Source organism: Falco punctatus, assembly GCF_963210335.1.
Source record: "Falco punctatus genome assembly, chromosome: 4".
NCBI lineage: Eukaryota > Metazoa > Chordata > Aves > Falconiformes > Falconidae > Falco > Falco punctatus.
Window position 1 is genome coordinate 28646107 of NC_137583.1, and position 18213 is coordinate 28664319.

Sequence of the window (18213 nt, forward strand, 5' to 3'; positions counted from 1 at the left end):
GTTCAGCCAGGGGCCACTTTTAAGCAGAGTTGGTGTTTACATCCACAGACAGCGAGTCTAAACACTGAGGGAGGCCACAAGCTGCCTGCAAGCTGGCTGCGAGCACCCTCAGGCTCCTCTCCCACCCAACGCCACCTCGGCGAGGCATGGGCAGCACCCACCCCAGGGGTGCCCAGGCAGCAAGTTTGGGGCAACGCATCCTCATCCACAGCCCCGTCCCCATGGGCGCCCATCCGGGGAGCGCGTGCTGGAGCGGAGCGAGCCTGGCTGGGGCTGTGCCAGCGGCTGGAGCTGGCTCCTCTTGGCCTTATATGGCGATTTTCGATTTTCACACCGTTCCTGCAGCTCCCAGCTGCTCCCACCCCAAAGCGGGTCGGGAGCTGGCAGCCAGCGCCTAGCCTGCCTCCTTCCTGTTAACCTCTTTCCTGCTGAACCGCCTTCAAGGGGTCTGTGCGTGACGGGGACAGCCGGATCCTGTCTTGACACAACCGCCCGCAGCAGGCAGGGAGGGTCAGCAAACCCAGCGGTGGTCACCAAGTGGGTGCGACCTCCCTCGGCGCAGGGGTCCGACCCTCTGGGTCCTTGGCAGCATCCCCAAATCCAGGGAGCCCTTCAGTGGAGCTTGCACCCATCCACATGCACACTCCACATCCAACACTGCTGGACAGGAAGAGGGACAGAAGACGCAGAGAACATTAGCACCATGATGGGAACAAGAGCAAGGTCCCACCGGGAATGGGATCTAGAGGTCGCTCTGAGCGGCCATCCCGGCTCTTTGGGGACCAAAACAAAAGCCCAGTATTACACAAAGAACCTGGCACAGACACTCATATGCCGGCTCTCTGAGGACCAAAGCAAAAGCCCAGCATTGCACGGGCACTTGGCAGCCACACCACGCCGAAGGCATCATCTCACAGCCCTGCAAACCCAAGAGTTACTCTCCCCTCTTGTTCTCTGGGATTTAATTGCATTTCAAATGCAAAATGTCCTCCTCCCTTCCTAGGAGGGCGGTGGGAGGAATACATGATAACAGATCCGACCCCATCTGCTTGCAGCTGCCAGCATGGCATCTTCCCCGCTCCCCAACGCGCAGGCACAATAGCTCCCCAGCCAAAGGGGAAGCAAGTATCTGCAGCATTCAAGCAAGTTGTCATGGTAATCAGCCCAACGGCACAAGCCCAGTGAGACCATGCACTGGGACGGTACATGCAGAGAGGGACCGGAGCTTGGTGCAGGGACCACGGCAGGCGAGTTGCCTGGAGAGGGAAACACAGTCATTTGGGGGTGGGAAGGAAAGGCGGGCTACATTTGCATCTTGATATTTGAATTTTAAATTGCACTGCTCCAAATTGGCCTCGTCAACTTTCTTCTCCACCCCCTCAGTGTAGGAGACAAGTCCCAGGTGGTCCCTGCACCATACACATGTACAGGCACTCACCAGCACCTCCGTGCACGCCAGCTCGCATGTCCCTCCCCAGGAGCAAAGGGCTTCACCAAAACATCAGAAACCACGTCCCCACAGCAGGACTCCTAAGGTCACCCACACAGAGATGGTCATAGCCACGGTGATGACAATTTTGGAGACGGCTCAGGAGGTGGATGGTCATAGCCATGGTGATGACAATTTTGGAGACAGCTCAGGAGGTGGAGAGCTCAGATCCACCCACGTTGACCAGCCACTCAAGCCTTGTTCAACCACATCTGGACCTGAATTTCTGCTTCATGGGGGTAAGGAAAACAGCCTGAACATATGCCTGGGCATCAGCTGTGCTGGAGAGCAGGGGCTGAACCGGGGCAGGTTCTGCCCAACAGCCCAGGCTGGCTCTGCTACAGTCACACCAGGGCTGAGGCTGCTGCGCTGACTCTCCAGAGATCTTTCACTTTCAAGCCTATAGCTGGGTAGGAAAACTGGTGAGACGGGCAATGCCCTTGCTCAGGATCTTTACAGCAGCTACAAAAAAGTGTGAAAGACATTTAAGTGAAAAAGGCTTTGCACCTTGGAAAAAACCTTATGAAATGAACCCAGGGCAAAGCTCCCTCTCTGCTCAATTTTGGAGCCAGTCTTCTTGCAAAGTGGGAAAAAACCACAGTTGACGTGGGCTCCATTATTTACAGCACCAAGCGCTGCTGGAATGACTCCCAAGGTCTTCTGTTCAGCACTGCTCCGACCTAAGGGCAACTCCCACCGCGGCCAAGGACCACCCGAGGTGCCACCACCCTGGCAGCATGGAGGTGTGCTGCGGAGTGCACTGAAACCGGGCACTGGCTAAGATGTACAAGGCCACCCCACAGCATGTGGCACCCAGAAATCAGACTTGTGTGGAGGGACTCGGGAAGATCCAGACTAGAAATATGGGAGGAGAGAAGGGGCTGCAGAGCGAGCTGCTGCTTCTGTCTTCTCAGAATCATCGAGGATGGGCACGGCCAAGGTAAGAGCTATACAAGGAAAATGGCAAATTAAATCAATCAAAGTCCCATACCTCCCTAAATGAATCCATCTCCCCTTCAACCTAGGGGGAAGGAGGGACGGGTTTCCTGGTCTCCAGCCATCCCACAACCCCTCCTGCAAACGCACTCAAACAGAGGAATCAGAGCAAACACACAGCAACAGACCGAGCCATCACCACCGTCACAGCCAAGCGAAGCCACATCTGACAGCCATCATCTTGAGCTCTGGCTAATTTAAGGCCCTGCATTACATCAGCTCCGGGAGCACAGTGAACTGCGCACAGAGCAAGGTGAAAAATGGCAAGTACTTCCCACAATGAAAGAGCGTATAACATGGCAAAACATTTCCTGGTGTCTCAGTAGAAGAAAAAACTTTCTATTCTGTATGAACCAGAAATTTTCATTTCTTCACTAAAACACAAACATAAATGAAAGAAAGCACCACCTTGCAATGAACAAAACCAGCAGAAGCATCTCAGCAAAGCTCTGCTGAACACTCTTGCAAGACACAGGGTTAGACCCACTCAAGCCAACTCCGTTCCACCAGTGGAGCCAGTGCTGTACTGCAGGGCCACAGCTGCGGGTTCTCCCTGGCTTGGCTTATTTTGGGCTTAGCTGAACTGAAAATTTGCTTGGTAGGTTTTGCTTTACAGTGGGTAAAGGCAGTTTATTTGCGGTCAACACTCTTCCCACCCCACTGGGCGCACACAGGTCACCCGATGCCTGTCTGCTCGCCCTTCTGTGGGGAAAGAGCGGGCTCCAGTCTGGCCGCAGCAAAGCAGATGCCAGTTACATCCCACGCTGCGTTATCTCCCGTGGGAGCCATGCACTACAGCGCTGCTGCCGTGGTGGGGTTTCCCCCAAACCCCCACCTTCACCCCCAAGGAACTGTCAATACAGCATCTTGCACCAGCACTTGACAACTGCAAACGAGGTGAGGACAACCCTGGGGATCAGCAGCACCAGATCTGCCAGAAGCTCGGGCAGCTCCCACGGGCGCAGATGCTTCAGTGGAAGTTCTTGAATCTGGCCAAATTAGTCTGGAAATCTCATTATTCCCCAGTGCTGCTCTTATGAGCTTTGCAGAGCTTCCTGCTGGGCTGGGAATACCACACGGCTGGGGTCCCAGGGCGCTCGGGGGTCTGCAGCTGGAGGTGCAAAGGCCAAGCCAAGCAGAAGGGGTTGGGATGGGATGGGATGGCCAACCAAGCAGCAGCCACAACCTGCACCCCACACCTCACCCCACAGACAACCCCACACCTGCCCTGCTCCCAGCAGCTTCCAGACAAGCTTGGACTCTGCAGACCTTCCCAAAAGCCAAGGGGGTAGCTGGAGAGCATTTTCTGACCTTTGACTGCTGGCCATCCCACTGAATGGCACAAAATAGGAGGCTTTTTAGCCAAGAAAGGCAGTTTTCCAAGGAGAAAAGCTCCCAACAGGCACACACAGCTGTTGCAGAGCAAGGAGACCTCCTGGCAACACAGCTCAAGCTGGGCACTGCTGCCACACGCAGGGTACGGTGGAAGCACCGATGCGGCCAGCACAGAGCCGTCCTGGCCGGGCAGGCACTGCTGAGTTCAAAGGCAAGCAGCACCCAGGGGGAAAAGTGTTCTGAGCACCTGCCATGGCCAGGGACAAAGGCTGGGAGTAACACACCAAGCTGCCGGAACCATCCCTGTGTCTCAGGGGAGCAGCATGTTCTCCTGAAACCTGCTGTTCACATCTGGCTCCTGCACTTGCAGAGGAGTTCAGGGCGAGGAGCGAGTTCACAGCCGTGAGCAGCTCCCGGGAACACTCCCCGCAACCTCTCCTCTTGGTTTGGCTCCAGCAGAGAGGAGCAATCTGGGGCTGGTACACCCAAGTGGGATGAATCCAAGGAGGTTTCTCCATCCCCCATTCCTGGGATGACAGACTTCACCCCCCAGCATCAGCCTGTGTATGGCATTAACCACCCGTGCAAGCCAAACATCCCTTTCCTCCACACATCTGCTCCGTCCATAATCCCCGCTGTCCCTCCCCTAATGGGAAAGCAGCCAGAAAAGTGAACCAAAACCCTAATTATATCCCAGTAGCTCCCCAGTGCCCCAGTGATCTGCTGTGACTTTATCGATGCGGTTACAACAGGGCTGATGAAACAAGGAGGAAAGGGCCAAGGTTGGGTGGGCTCCAAAAACACCCCCCTTCTCCCCCGGCCGCAGCATCACAACGGGTGGAAATCCTGTGCGAGCGCAGGGTGCTGCCAGGACACTCCTAAACCCAACCTGGGTGTCCGTCCCCGTCACCTCCACGCCCCAGGGACCCCGTCGCCCACAGCAAAGGAAACACTGCAAGAAGCACTGCACTGGGAGGAGCGTGGTGACAGCCACAGTGGGAGAGCAGCCCACGGCCTCGCTGCAGGTCCCCAGGGCAATTATTTGGCCATAAAATCACGGAGAGCCACAGCTACGGCACCCAGGGCACAGGGCATGCAAGAGCGAGGACCCCCAGGGCCACGTCCCCACAGCCCCACAGCTAGGGACGCAACAGCAGCGGAGACGGGGCACAGCCCTGGGGTGCATGCAAAGGAAAACACGGGGGAAAAACCCTCCCTGGTAGGTGGGAGCCTTCCCGGCTCTCCCCAGCCCCCCGAGCAGCACCTCTGCCCCAGGGCCCTGCTCTCCCTTAAAAGCAAAAGAGGTTGCAGAGGAGCCCACGCTGCCTGCGGCGGGTGGCAGGGTGCAAGCCATGTTAATGCACACACTCAGAGAAATCAGCTCCTGGATCCTGCGGGAAGGAGGTGAAGGGTAACGTGAAGTTGCCGTGCACGTGATTTACCTATGGTAATTTTAACTTTCAGCAAGACTGGCTGGCTGTTTGATCTTGTTGCCTGCTTGCAGTCAGACTTCAGTGACTGCAGGGAAGAGCCTCTTCCGCAGCTTTGAAGGAACAGGGCAAAACAAAAAGATCTTACAAAATATATATAACCAAAAGCACAATCACATGCTGTTACCAGCAGTATTTTGCTGGCTTTTTTTTTTTTTTTCCACCTTACGTATCTTGCAGCCCATGATAGTTCAATAAGCAAGACCAGTAATAAAACCTGCCTGGAAATTCTCATTTTTCACCAGAAATGCCTCAAAACAACGCAGACAAAAGGTGGAAGACTTCAGCAAAACGCCCTGCATTCGGTAACCCTGAGAAAAGCAGTTTACAAAACCTCACTGAAGACCTCGGCTTGTCTCCGCACAAGTTTTAACCTGACGATATCCCTTTTACAGACTCCAAACCTGATGAATAATGCATGCCCAGGATGAAGCAGAAATATAATATTCACTAATGCTTACCGTAACAGAGAAACAAGGACTGCAAATAAGTAATTTATTAACCCCAAACAGTGTTGCTGCTTGAACAGAACGCACACCTTGGCTTTCAGCCCCAAAAACACCAGGGGAAAGTTTGCTCTCAAGCCGTGGCAAGAGGATGCCGAGGGCTGGCTGAGACCCCCCGCTCTCATCACACCGCCAGCACAAAAATGCCTTGTCTCGTATTCTGAAAGATGCCAGCAGAGTGGAATACACACACACACACACCCCCCCATGAGCAAGGTTGGGAGCTGCCACCCTCCTTCCTTGTCCTCGGGGGCTGCAGCCGCCCCTTCTCCGCTGGGAGGAGAGTGGCGGTGGGAAGCCCACAACCCTGCGCTCGCCCACGGGCTCCAGCCGCTTTCTCAGGCATTCCAAAATTTGGCCGGAGACACTTTTTGCAACACACCCCCCTCCATGGCTGGACGCCTGCCTAATTGCGTATTTATTTATTTCTGCATTTTCCCAGCGCCCTGTACACACTGGGGTGGGGTGGGGGAAGCCAAGCCTGCCTCCCAAAGTGGACCCAAAAAAACCAGGGGGTGTGTGCAGCTCCCCCCATTCCCCAGAGGCCAGGAGGAAGCCGGGAAGCGCAGGGCTGGCTGGGAAAGGGGTGGGAGCCGGGAGCAGGAAGGGGGGATGCCGGCAGCATCGCCCACCCCCCTTTGCTTTGTGCGCGCGCTTGGGGAAATTAAAAATAGCTGCGTCCAAAGAGTGGCTGCAAGCACCACAAAGAGCGTGTTGAGCAGAGGCAGCTGCAAGCTATTTGCTGCCCCTAGTAATCAGCATCTCAGCTTGCAGAGCCCCTGCACACCCCCCCATCCTCTTCCTCCCCTGCCAGAAGCTGCCACTGCCTTTCTCCAACCCACATATGTCATGTCAACAATCAATGAATACAGGATCTCTGCTGGGAAAAACAGGGGAACATACTTTGATTTTTTGGAGCAGCTCCGTTGCCTTGTTTGATTCATGTCCTTGTCCTCCTCTCTGAGCTGTCACTGAGGGTTTTGCAAGACCAAATCCCACCTAGCGCAGCCAGGATACCCCACGCCACCCAGCAGAGAAGGGACCCTTGGCAAGGAACAGGGATGTGCCAGCCACCGGGATGGCACTTCTAGGGATTCCTTTATGCAATGGGAAAAGGGAGGACTATTGCCCAGCGTCACCCTACCCGTAGCCCACAGCCCACCGGTGGTCCTCACCAACCTCAGCCAGTGGCCTGTGACAGGGCTGGAAAGAATTAAAACCGACCCTGTCCCCACCACCACGCGGTGCAGCTGGCAGGTATGGGGCCATGCTGCAGGCAGCTCATTTCACACCACCTCCCCAGCACCAAGCAACAGTGGGGCAAGAAAACTGACTTTGCTGGTTCTTTGGGTGGGCTGGTGATGCATGTCTGCTGATAGGCACGGCCACCCAGGGACCGGGGATGCTCAAGAGCCCAGCGCTGCCCTGGCTTGTGGAGAGCTGGGATCAGGCACTGAAGGCACCCACCACTGCACCTCTTCCTCAGCTGCCTTGAGGGACTCCAGCAGAGCTCTCACCAGCTTCACTTCAACCATTCCACCAAAAAGGGGAAGGAGAAAAAAAAAAAAAAAAAAGAAGGGAAAAAGCAACTGGAGCAACTGCCTGCAGTAAACAGCAGTGCCACCATCTGTCACTCACCGCTGCGGTATTCAGGGCTGTTGCTGGAGTGCTCTGTTTTGTTATGGCATTTGCAGCATGGTGGGATGCAGAGGAAAGGCAGGTCTGCGGCCAGCACGCGAGGCAGAGGATGGAACACCAGCCAGGGCCCAAAGGGCTCATGTGAGGGTAATCGTGCGCTCAGCAATTAGCTATGTCATTTTGCTACCAGCTCTGACATCTTCACTGCTAAATACCATTAGAGGCGGGTTGATTCCTGGATCAACATTTCACACCATGATTTTTTCATTCACTGTGAGCGTGCAGCCAGGCTGGAGGCCACGGGTACAGAGCCCAAGTTTCCAGAAGTCATGAAGACTCCAGCTGCTGCAAGCGCCCGTGTCACTCTGCCTCCCATAAACTAGATAAATGTAATTTCAAATCCAGCTCATTTTCCTCCCTGCTCTTGCAAACGTCTTCTACACAAATGTCTTTGCTAGGTCTCAAGAAATGGAGGAGCAGGGAAAAAGCAGAAAGGACAGAGCCACTTGAACCTGTCCTCACTGCTCAGCATAAGAGCAATTCCAGCTTTGCAGCTCACCCTGCAGAAGACAATAGGGGCTGTGTTGTTTCCAGGAAGGAAGCACCTGGGCCAGGTCATCAAAGCTGCTTGTTCATTAGGAGGTCGCTGGCTGTACCGAGCTCTCCCAACTCAGCTTTCATCCTCTTGCCTTCTGTTAACTCCCAAACCTCCCACCACAGACTGCTTCACGCCAGGGCCTCTCCCGAGTGGGTCCTGCAGGCACCGAACGCCCTGCTCAGGGGGCTTGGATGTGGACATCACCATCCTCCATCCATGCTCGAGAAGATGTGAACAGAAAGAGCCAGCTCAATCACAGTAAAGCCAGGCACTTTTGGGGCCCCAGAGCCAGGTGCCAGGACTTCTGGTGGAGCCATCCCTGGAGGAGCCTTCCCCTGTTCTCCCAGCCCCCACAAACTGCCCCCCTACAGCTAGAGCAGTATTACTTCCCCAAACACCACACTAAACCAAACTAGAAGTAGTAAAACAGAAGAGGGTAGGGTAGGGTAGGAAACCATTCATGGAGGTGCCCACAGGTGTCTTGACAGAAGGACCCACCTCCAGCAGCAACTAGGGCCAGACACTTTGAGCGGACAGAAAAGGGAAGACACTAATCGCCCTGACGCCACCGTTATGGGATCCCCACACACAAAATGACACCGGATCAGCATCAAGCATGACGTTACTGTTAGAAAGACCACGAATAAAGATCTGTCTATTCTCCCAACCCTTTCAAGGCTGCTCAGTCCCAGCTTCAGTGATGTCCTGGGGAACAAGTTCCCAGGGCTCCCTGGAGGTTCATGGATTTTTTTCCCCCCAAAAGAGTATCGAAAATTAAACTCAACTCCATCAAAGATCTCCAAGCCCTGTCAGGAACCACCAGCACCTGTGCAGTCTCTACATCTCCTGTAGAGCAATCAGAAGGTTGTGCTTCGTCTCTTCTCCCTTGCACTCTGACTTCAGTGTCCCTTTCCTGCCCAGCTCCCCTGAAGGGGAAAGAACTGCTGCTCCCCAATTATTCCCGATGTTTCCTTATTTCTACTGCATCAGCTTTGAGATATGCACTAAACATCCCAAGTGAAACCTCCCCACAGATCATCTTCTACCCTGCTCCCCAATATAGTTATTTCCCCAGCTCTGCTGCCCACCACTGCCCATCACTCCCATCCCAGCCAGCTCATGTCCTGTGTGATTTCCCATCCACACCACCACCATGAAGCCAGGAGCTCCTGGATGGACCCATTTCCACCACCACCGCATAAACTGGTGGGACTGGCAGGGCACTATCACCATCAATCACCAAGGAGACACATCACCTCTGGACTGCTGCAGGATGTGGCCATGCAAGGGGTCACCTTCCCTCTCCATTGGGCTTGAACTGAAAACCAGAGGAGCCAGGCAGAAAGTCCTCCAGCTACAAGACCAAGCCAGACCCACGCCCTGGAAAAAATCTGGAACAGGGGACCCTGCCACCATCCTGCCTCCCACACCCGCTCCCCTCCAGCCTTTCTGTTTCAGCCTGTTTTAAATTTGAAACATGCTTTCATTCAAACCAAAAGCTTTTTATGCTAAACAGAAACTGAAAGTCTTGAAGATCTGGCAAACAGAGGCACTGGCAAAATTGTGTCCGTGCGGTGAAATGCTGAGGACGCGAGGAACTGGGATTTGTAAAGCCTGGTGCTCCCACGGAGGAGGGGGCAGGGAGAGCTTGGAAACACTTAAATGGTGAAACGTGTGGAAAAAGTAAGGATGTAGAGGCCAGGATGTTTAAGGTTCGTTTTTAATCCCTGCCAATGAATTTCTATTCCGTGCCAAGACTGAAGTAAACTGCTTTGATCTGAAAAGGAGGAGAAAAACACATGCACATATTCTTGGCTTCTTAACAATATAGATGACAAAGGAGGGAACTATGATGAAAATTAACATGGTGCAGCAATGCTGACAGTGACGTTTTAAAATGCCCCTTTCTTCCAAATAAAGAACATTTTGGAGGGGGGTCAATTAGGAAACAATAATTACATGCATCCATGCATCACAGCATCATTGGGCACACATCCCTCCCTCCCTCTGATCCCCCATCAGCAGCCACCGACGTTTACACCAGTCTCCTTTTTTACCCATTTATCAATTCCTTAGGTTTCCATGGCCAGGAGCAGGGCCTGGGGCCACATGGGGCTCCAGATGTGACCCGGCAGCCCCCTGCGCAGTGCCAGACCTCCCACCTCTGAGCTGGCCTCTCTTCTCCTATTTATACACCCAGCCCAGGGGTCCCGGTGCTCCCCTAACCATTGCCAGATGCCGGGCTGGCCTGGCTCTTCATCCTGACCCAGTCCCATCAGCTCCCAGCTCCCTCCTGACCTCCCTCCCAGCCACTGCGGGCTGGAGCAGGGATGCCTGCTCCCTCATACCAGGGTTAATGCTATTACGATCCACCCGAGTTCCTGACTTCGGAGCAGGACTACTGTGCTGCGAGCCTGGGAAGGGTCTGCAACGCCACCGTGGAGGATGCAACCATCCAACCCCTACACATGAGTAAACTCTGGCACAGAGGTAGCTGATATTTCCTTATTTCTTCTGCATCATCTTTGAGATATGCACTAAACATCCCAAGTGAAACCTCCCCACAGATCATCTTCTACCCTGCTCCCCAACATAGTTATTTCCCCAGCTCTGCTGCCCACCGCTGCCCATCACTCCCATCCCAGCCAGCTCATGTCCTGCATGATTTCCCCATCCACACCACCACCATGAAGCCAGGAGCTCCTGGATGGAGCTATTTCCACCACCACCGCATAAACTGGTGGGACCGGCAGGGCTTAAAACACCTTCTTATACCCACCCCAGCCCCCTAAACAGCTCTTAATGCGCCCTCCCTAATTTTAGAAAGCAACTTGACTCCAGCAAATAAGGGGCAGGACAGAGGCAGGGCTCACAGCCCATCTTCACACTTCACCCCACCACGCTGGAAAGTGCCGGACATGGAGCGGGGCCAGTTTGTTGGGAGAAGGACATGTCATGCCGAGGGATGCTCCCCCTGATCCCCCATAGGGGAGCTGGGAAAGCCCATCCAGAAGATGCTCTCACCTTGGCATTAGTTATCCACAACACCAGCAAGTCTGAGATACTCCCAGGTGAACGTGAATTTTGTCCTCCTTTCAAACCAGCACATCCACAAAGGAAAAAAGCCAGAATTTATTCTGTCTCAGGCAGCCACTGGCAAGAGGCCTGGTGTGAAGGGATAACACCTCCAGGGAGAATGCAGCTCTTGCTGGGGGCAACACACTGGCACAAATGCCAACCTAGTAAAAATCCCAGCCCAAGGCAAGTGGCAGAGGAGTAAACTGAGGCACAGAGACCAGCCCTGGCCTACAAACATATAATGAGCCATTTAGAAGCTGGGTAGGAAATCCAGACCCTCTTCTCTGACCTGCTCTAGCCACAGGGCTGGATCTGTTCTCAGGCAGCGCTAAGGCCATCACCCACCTGCAGGTCCAGCGAGGGAGGGGACAGTGCTCTCCATCCCTGCAAAACCCCTCCTGCACACCCACTGCCTCTCCGCTACGTTCCCACGCAGCAGGGCTCTATTTATAGAGATATTTATAGAGACCTCGGCTGCTAATTATAGATCGCAGCAATCAAAACAAAAGGAGGCAAATGCTCTGCACTGCCAGTCTCTGGCTCCATCCCCTTAGCCCAGCGCTATTTTTGTGGCAGCTCTCATACCTCAACCAAAACCCCTCAAACCACCGAAGCACCACGGTGCCGGGCTGCTCTCCCACTGCAGCTGTAGCAGCGGTTTCCCCGGGGACCGCGGGGTGTTTTACCAGGAGGACTGAGACCTTGCACAGCATGAGGACATGTCAGGAGGTGCAGCCAGCAGCACCCGTTTGGGCATCTCCCCCTGGACAGAGCGTGCTGGGATGCAGCTGCCAGGCAGGCAGCAGCCAGGGGGGCTTCACTCCCCATCCTGGCACAGGTGCCTCCATGTCCCCTCCAGTAACGGAGCACGATCCCTCCCAGCTCAGGCAAGGCTGTTTCCCCACAGGCTGAGGGCTTTATCCTCTCTAGTTTCAAACATCCTGGAGTACAAAACGTCTAAGCAATTTGAGTGACTCTTCCACCTCCAAAACAAGTCTGTGGACACAACTGGCTTGGCTTCAGGTTTTTGGCAGGCTTTAGCCTCACACTCCATGTAATGGGGAACTTGGGAACGCACCTCTCAGGAAAAACAAGGAAGTGCCACCAGACTGGCGAGCACATGGGGGAAATGTCCTCAGACACTCGCAATGCAGCATCTCATCCCCAAGTCCCTGCCACCCTCTTTCCCGTTTCCTTCAACTCAGTGTAAGAGTGGTTTTGCCACCCTCCAGCTGCTGTGGAGAAACATCAACCCCCCGTACATCACCTGGCCCAGCACAGACGTTTGTCAAACGGCAGGAGCAAGCCAGTACCGAGGGGTAATCACGGTGGTTCAGCATGGAAAGGCATCCTCAAGCGATCGCACACCCTCCACATCCACCCACAGCTGGGAGGGAGGAATTTCTGCACGTCTGAGCAGGCTCGGCTTAGCCAGGGCTCGGCAGAGCCGGGAACGGCTGCTGGCACACTCCCACAGAGGGAAGGGGATGTGCTGCGCTTGGCGTTCCCAGCGGCCAGGCATGCTCCGGGTGGTGGCACCAGGCTGGGGCTGCCGGCAGGAACAGCACCCAGCATGGAACAGGGAGACCCTGGGGAGCGAGTCTGGCAGCTCAGCCTGGGTCCAAGGGGACGGAGGTCCACAGCCTGTGCACGACCTTCCCATCACAGCCATTATGCAGAACTGGGCTGAGTTTTCAGAAATATGGCAGACGGACGGAAGGATGGACATACAGAAAGAAGGTGGCTAAGCAGGCACATAGGCTTGGGATCAGCTCAGGAACACCCATGGGCAGGTCTCAGGAGGGAGCTGAATGCCAGCAGGGCAGTTTGTTCCCACTTGCCCCACCTTCTGCTAAGGGATTTCTCTGCCCAAACTGTACCAATCCAACACCAAACTTGCCCACCCCACAGCAAAAGGCTCCCGTCCCCAAGGCTGCTCCATCCCATGGCCTCTGCGTACCACAGCACGCACATCTCTGGGGACCCCCTGAGGTTTCCCCAGCCTGTGGCTGGGCTTTGAGCCACCCCTTCACCCCACTGCTCCCCAGCTGGCTGGGAGCAAGGAGCAGCATCCCCCTGGCTGGGCACGGGAGCATCTCCGCCACCATCGCCAGCCCAGGGCTCCCCTCCCAAGCCCGCCCACCCCTCCCTCCTCTCCCACTTTTAATAAGAGCAGAAATTGCCAAACCCACAAAATTAATGCCTAAAAGGTTCAAGACAGAGCAATTCAATCCCTGCTTGCAGCTGCCTGGGAGGTCTCCGGCCAGCTGTTGCCCAGTTCCCAGCATGCTGTGGAGGCTGCCCCCACACCGAGCCCCCCACGGGACCCCCACTCAGCTCCCAGAGAGGGGAACTGGGGCACACAGTGGGTAAGTCACCCCCGTATGGGCTGCAAAGTGGATCCCCCATGCAAAAAACAATGTCCTTGCTGCGTGTGGGACAGACACCTCCTGGTCGAGACCCCATCCCCGTTACCCCCCCCTGCCCCACAGACGTAGTGGGGACAGGGACAGGAGCCGGCACAGCCTGGGAGTGGAGAGCTGCAGGCTGCGAGCAGGCGAGAACCTCGGGGGAGAAACCAGTGTCCCGCAGCAACGCCAGCCAGCAATGCCCAAGGTGTGGTGGGCACAGGGCTGAGTCCTCACCACCCGCCCCCCGCAGCGACATGCTTGCTGACAGCCTGACCTGAGAGCCATCAGTCCCCTCCAGTGACCCACAGCACTCAGCCATCACAGCCTGATCCTATGGGATGTGGGTCCCAAACCCACTGGAGCTGTGGCACCCTCCAAGCCATGCTTTCCTGGGCCGGAAAGCTGCACCACAGCTGAGCCCCAACACTCAACACGCTGCACCCAGCTACTCCCCACACAGGTCCCCCCTTCTCATGCACACCAGCCGAGGGCTGAGCACTAACATCTGCGCAGACACTTGGTTCTGGTGTAAGCTCTGAGCTGGGGGGTACCGGGATCAGGGTCCTGCCAGAGCGCACTGTGATGGCCACAGGTTACCCACAGGGACTGCAGCAAAAGCTGTGGGAGGTACCTGACCTGCTGTAAACACAGCCTCCCGGCACGCAGGGAGTCAGCCTGGCCCTGCCATCAGGGATGGAGCGAGGGCAGGGCTGTGCAGGGGCATCAGGAGCTACCAGAAGGGGTGCCCCCGTCCCGCCAGCCGAGCCCTGCTGGCACCCGATGCAGAGGGGTCATGGGCTGGCAGTTTGGAAAAACAACCTTCCCCAAGGTCAAGCGGAGGATACACCACAGGACACATTCCCACGTGAGGAAGAAGACAGTGACAGTCTGTCCTTCCTCAGGCCCCCAGCCCTGGTCTTGCATGGGCTGAGCAGCAACAAAAATCCCCGTTTCCTCCTGCTGGGGGGCTTTTCTCCCTGCCCCAGCTCAGCCAGCACAGCAGCGGTTGCTCTGGTGCCATGAGCTGGAAGGGGCTGAGGGAGGCTGTGCCCAAGCAACAGCTTTAGCAGAGCTGGGGCTAACAGCAGCGTGGATCCCACGCAGTGCTGTGCTCCGCAGAAAGGTCAGAAGGGCATTTTTACACCATGTGTCAGATCCCAATGAGTAGGAAGGAGCCACGACCATCTTCTCCCTCTATGGCTGCAGCGAGGCCAGACTGAGCCCTCCTGCCCTCCTCCAGTGCGACCCATCATGCCACAAAGGGCTGTGGGGGCAGCGAGTCCCTGTGCCCCTTCCCAGCTGGGTCAGAGCCCTCCCACACGGCGCACAGGGCTGGAGGGGTGCAGGGACCCAGCAGTGGCCGAGGAAGGGGCCCAGACTGGAGAGGTGCCAGCATGGCGGTATGTCACACTGCCTGGGACACCGACCCACGCTCCACATGCGCGTACTCCCTTTTTGTTTGGGTTTTTCCACTTTTTCCCTTCTCAAGGGGAAGAAGCACAAGGGGAGCCTGGAGAAATGTGGGATGCTCCTAGCTCCCTGTGTGCTCTCTGGCATGGTCCCCTGTGGTGCCCAGGAGGCATGGGGCTGGGGCATGGCCCACCTGCTCCTCCCCAGGCGCAGCAGCAACCGGGGCAGGTAAACCTCCTCGGGATAACCAAGCAGCAAAACAAACAAACAAACAAACAAAAAAAAATATCAAAACCTTTGTTTCCCAACATCCTCGCACCTCTGCCTCAGACTGGGGCACCTCCCCACTCCAGCCAGCCACACACTGCTCTCCTGTCAGCACAGGACATGAAACACCAGCCCACTGTGAAACCAGGTTGCTGAGACACTAAAAACATATTAAAAGCCTCCACTGCTCTTACCAGAGACCTTTAAATTATTTAGGGCACTTGGATCAACCCCAAGAAAAAATAGAAACAAACAAGGCATGAAACTCGAGCAACGCCCACTGTGCTGCTGTGCCTCCCCAGCCCACAGTGCCCTCACTGCAGGCATCGCACGAGGACCAAGACGTGCCGCCCTCACAGGGAGCCTCCCTGCCACAGGTCCCCACACGTCCCTGCCCCACGTGTGCGCACGCGCTGCCCTGCATCCCGGCACGCCTGGCTTTGTGAGCCGCCCACCGGGGCAGATCCCGGCACATGGGTGCCTGCTGCGCCGTGCCAGCAACCTCAGCCTTCAGCTTGCAGTAGCCAGGAGGATAAATCAGCAGCCCTGTGCGGTCACGGCTGGGCTGACCCTGCTGGGCTCACCAGTCCCGCTCTGTGGCTTGCAGTGGACAGGTTTCCCTTCCTTTCGTCTCCCCACAGTGCCAGCAATGTGCCGCGGCTCCGAGGCGGGCAAGCAGCAGGAAGGCGTTCCAGCTGACCTACTTTCCATGGACATCGCCAGACAGGGCCTCCTTCCCAGGCACTGCCAAGGCGATTCACTGCCACCAAACCCCAGCTGGCACCAAGGAAACGGACAGAAAGGAGAGGAGATGACTTTGGGGACCCCTCAGCACTCCCTGTCAGAGCAGGATCTGTTGGCAACTGATTGATCTCATGCCGGGTAGGACTCGCACACCTCCAAAACACCCACCATCCTCCGCAGGCTGTCCACCAAGCTCCCACGCAAACCCAGCCTGGCATTAAGTCAAACCAGCAAGCACAACTCTTCACCAGTATAGCAGAGACCACCTCATGTCTCGTACCAGGAGCATCACCCCAGGCTCCTCCAAGGGCAGCAGAGGTGGCCCTGGCTGATCCCCACAGCCTGAACACGGTGGCCACATGCCTCGGCCGAGCAGCACTTACCATCTCGTCGAGGGCGTAGCGCAGCAGCCCGTGCTCGTAGAGGATGAAGAACCGACGCTGCCATTTCTGCAAGAGAAGAGAGCAAAGGTGGGTCACAGCAGCGCCCACCAGTCCCCAGGCCTCATCGGGGGCACCAGGGCTGCACACCGCAAAGCTGGGGCAGAGAAAAGACACTGAAATCCCTTTGTGGCAGGCGACTTGTGACAACAGGGCATGTGCTCAGGTCTCACTGAGCACTGGCCCACAGCTGCCAAAAAAGTAGGGCGGACCTCCCCCCAGCACTGTGGAGACTGTTCCTAAAGGATGATGAATGTCGCAGAAGTATTCCTGCTCAGCCCCTCACGCCCCAAACCCAGCGGTTCTGGGTGCTGTGGGCTTTGCAAAGCAAAGCTCAGCTCTGCCGGAGGTCTGCTCGTAGCAGCCCGCATTGCCCCGTGCCGATTTACTGCCTGGCTTCGCGGGCACCCAAGAGGCGGCTGTTTCGGGGTTGCTTCCCCATCCCATTCCTCTCTGCGTCCAGACAGACCCCAAGCTGGCCTGGTTTAACCACGCAGGGGACAAAAATAACCAGTGACAAAAGCCTCCAGCTCCTAGGCTGGAACGAGGACTTTCCTCCTCTCCCAAAGGAAGCCCACAGGTCCCATCACTGCTCTCCAAGAGACTCAAGATATGCAGGTCACCAGAAGGATCCCTCACCTAAGTGCTCCCAGCCCTCAGCTTCATCCTGTGTCATCTATTCCAGCACCTGGCCCTGTAGGGTGACAGGGTGTCATGTTAGATGTCCCCTAGCAGTGCCTGAGCTTGATTTGGCTGGTGGCTGCACCTCCGGGGGAGGTACTGCCCTGGTGGTCCTGCTTCCCCTGGCACTGTGCTGGCACTGCTGCTTCTGTAGCCACGCAGCAAAACAGATTGGAGAACTGATCTGGCTGGAAAATGGCCTTTTTTTTTTTTTCTGTGTGCCAGGTTGTTTTCAGCCAAGAGCAAAAACTGGTTGAGCAGGCTGAAATAAAAAAGGTCCTAGATTCATAGCCCCAGTGCAGCAACTCTTATCTTGCTTTTCTCAGCCCTCCAGGCAAAGTCCAAGGTCCTCAGGGACAACCAAAACTGCGGAGGACCCTGTGGACCTCTGCATGCCGCAGCTTAGCGGGCAGCCTCTGCTCTGGGGGGGACCAGAGTCCCATGTCCCCTTAATGCTGGGCCAGCCTACGACTAGATGTGACTCCAAATAATGACCCATATACCCCAGGCTGAACTCAGAACTCAATTCTTGTTCACTCGGGAGAATTATTTTTTTTTTTTTTATTACTAGCAGCTCCAAGAGCATTTTGGCTGTGTGACAGAAGGTTCACGGACCATTGCCATCCCTCCCACGCAGAAAACAGCCCTGTCCTGGCGGCCTCAGCAGCAAGTTCCCGGGAAAAGCAGCTTGGGGACAGGCTGGGAGTCTTCGTCACAAGCCAGTGGTGAAAGGATGTCAGCCTGGCCATGCCCTTATGGGCCTCACACCTCCCAGGGCAGGAAAGCAGCGCATGCTCCAACCCCCCCCCCGATGCTGTTGTTTCTCCAAGGCACAAGCAAACCCCTTTAGGCAGGAGCCGAGTGTGCCCCGCTCTGTCTACGGGTCTCTGCTGCCAGGCTTCAGAGCTCTGCAGGGTTATAGCACATGGGAACCACCTCTCACCCCCTTCCTTGCTGCAGGATCTGCCTGGCACAGGGGCAGGTATCTGCATCAGTGGATGGGATGCAGCCTCCCTCCAGGGCTCTGGGCATGCCCATGATGAGCTGCAGAAAATAAAGCAGCTGTTTCCAAGCTCCAAAGGGAAAGTGGTTGCCTTACTGATGGTCCCAGCACAGCCCAAATCCTGCCA

The 18213-nt window shown here is 56.0% G+C and overlaps 1 protein-coding gene across 8 annotated transcripts in view; it reads right to left on the reverse strand.

The window, feature by feature from the left end:
* Positions 1 to 18213, reverse strand: part of MPRIP (myosin phosphatase Rho interacting protein) — an 89226-nt gene that overhangs the window by 58683 nt on the left and 12330 nt on the right. For all 8 annotated transcript variants that reach the window (XM_080386631.1, XM_080386630.1, XM_080386627.1 and 5 more), the window contains exon 3: positions 16346 to 16411. In XM_080386631.1, the coding sequence (XP_080242757.1) occupies positions 16346 to 16411 (66 nt within the window). The remainder of the gene's footprint in view (positions 1 to 16345; positions 16412 to 18213) is intronic.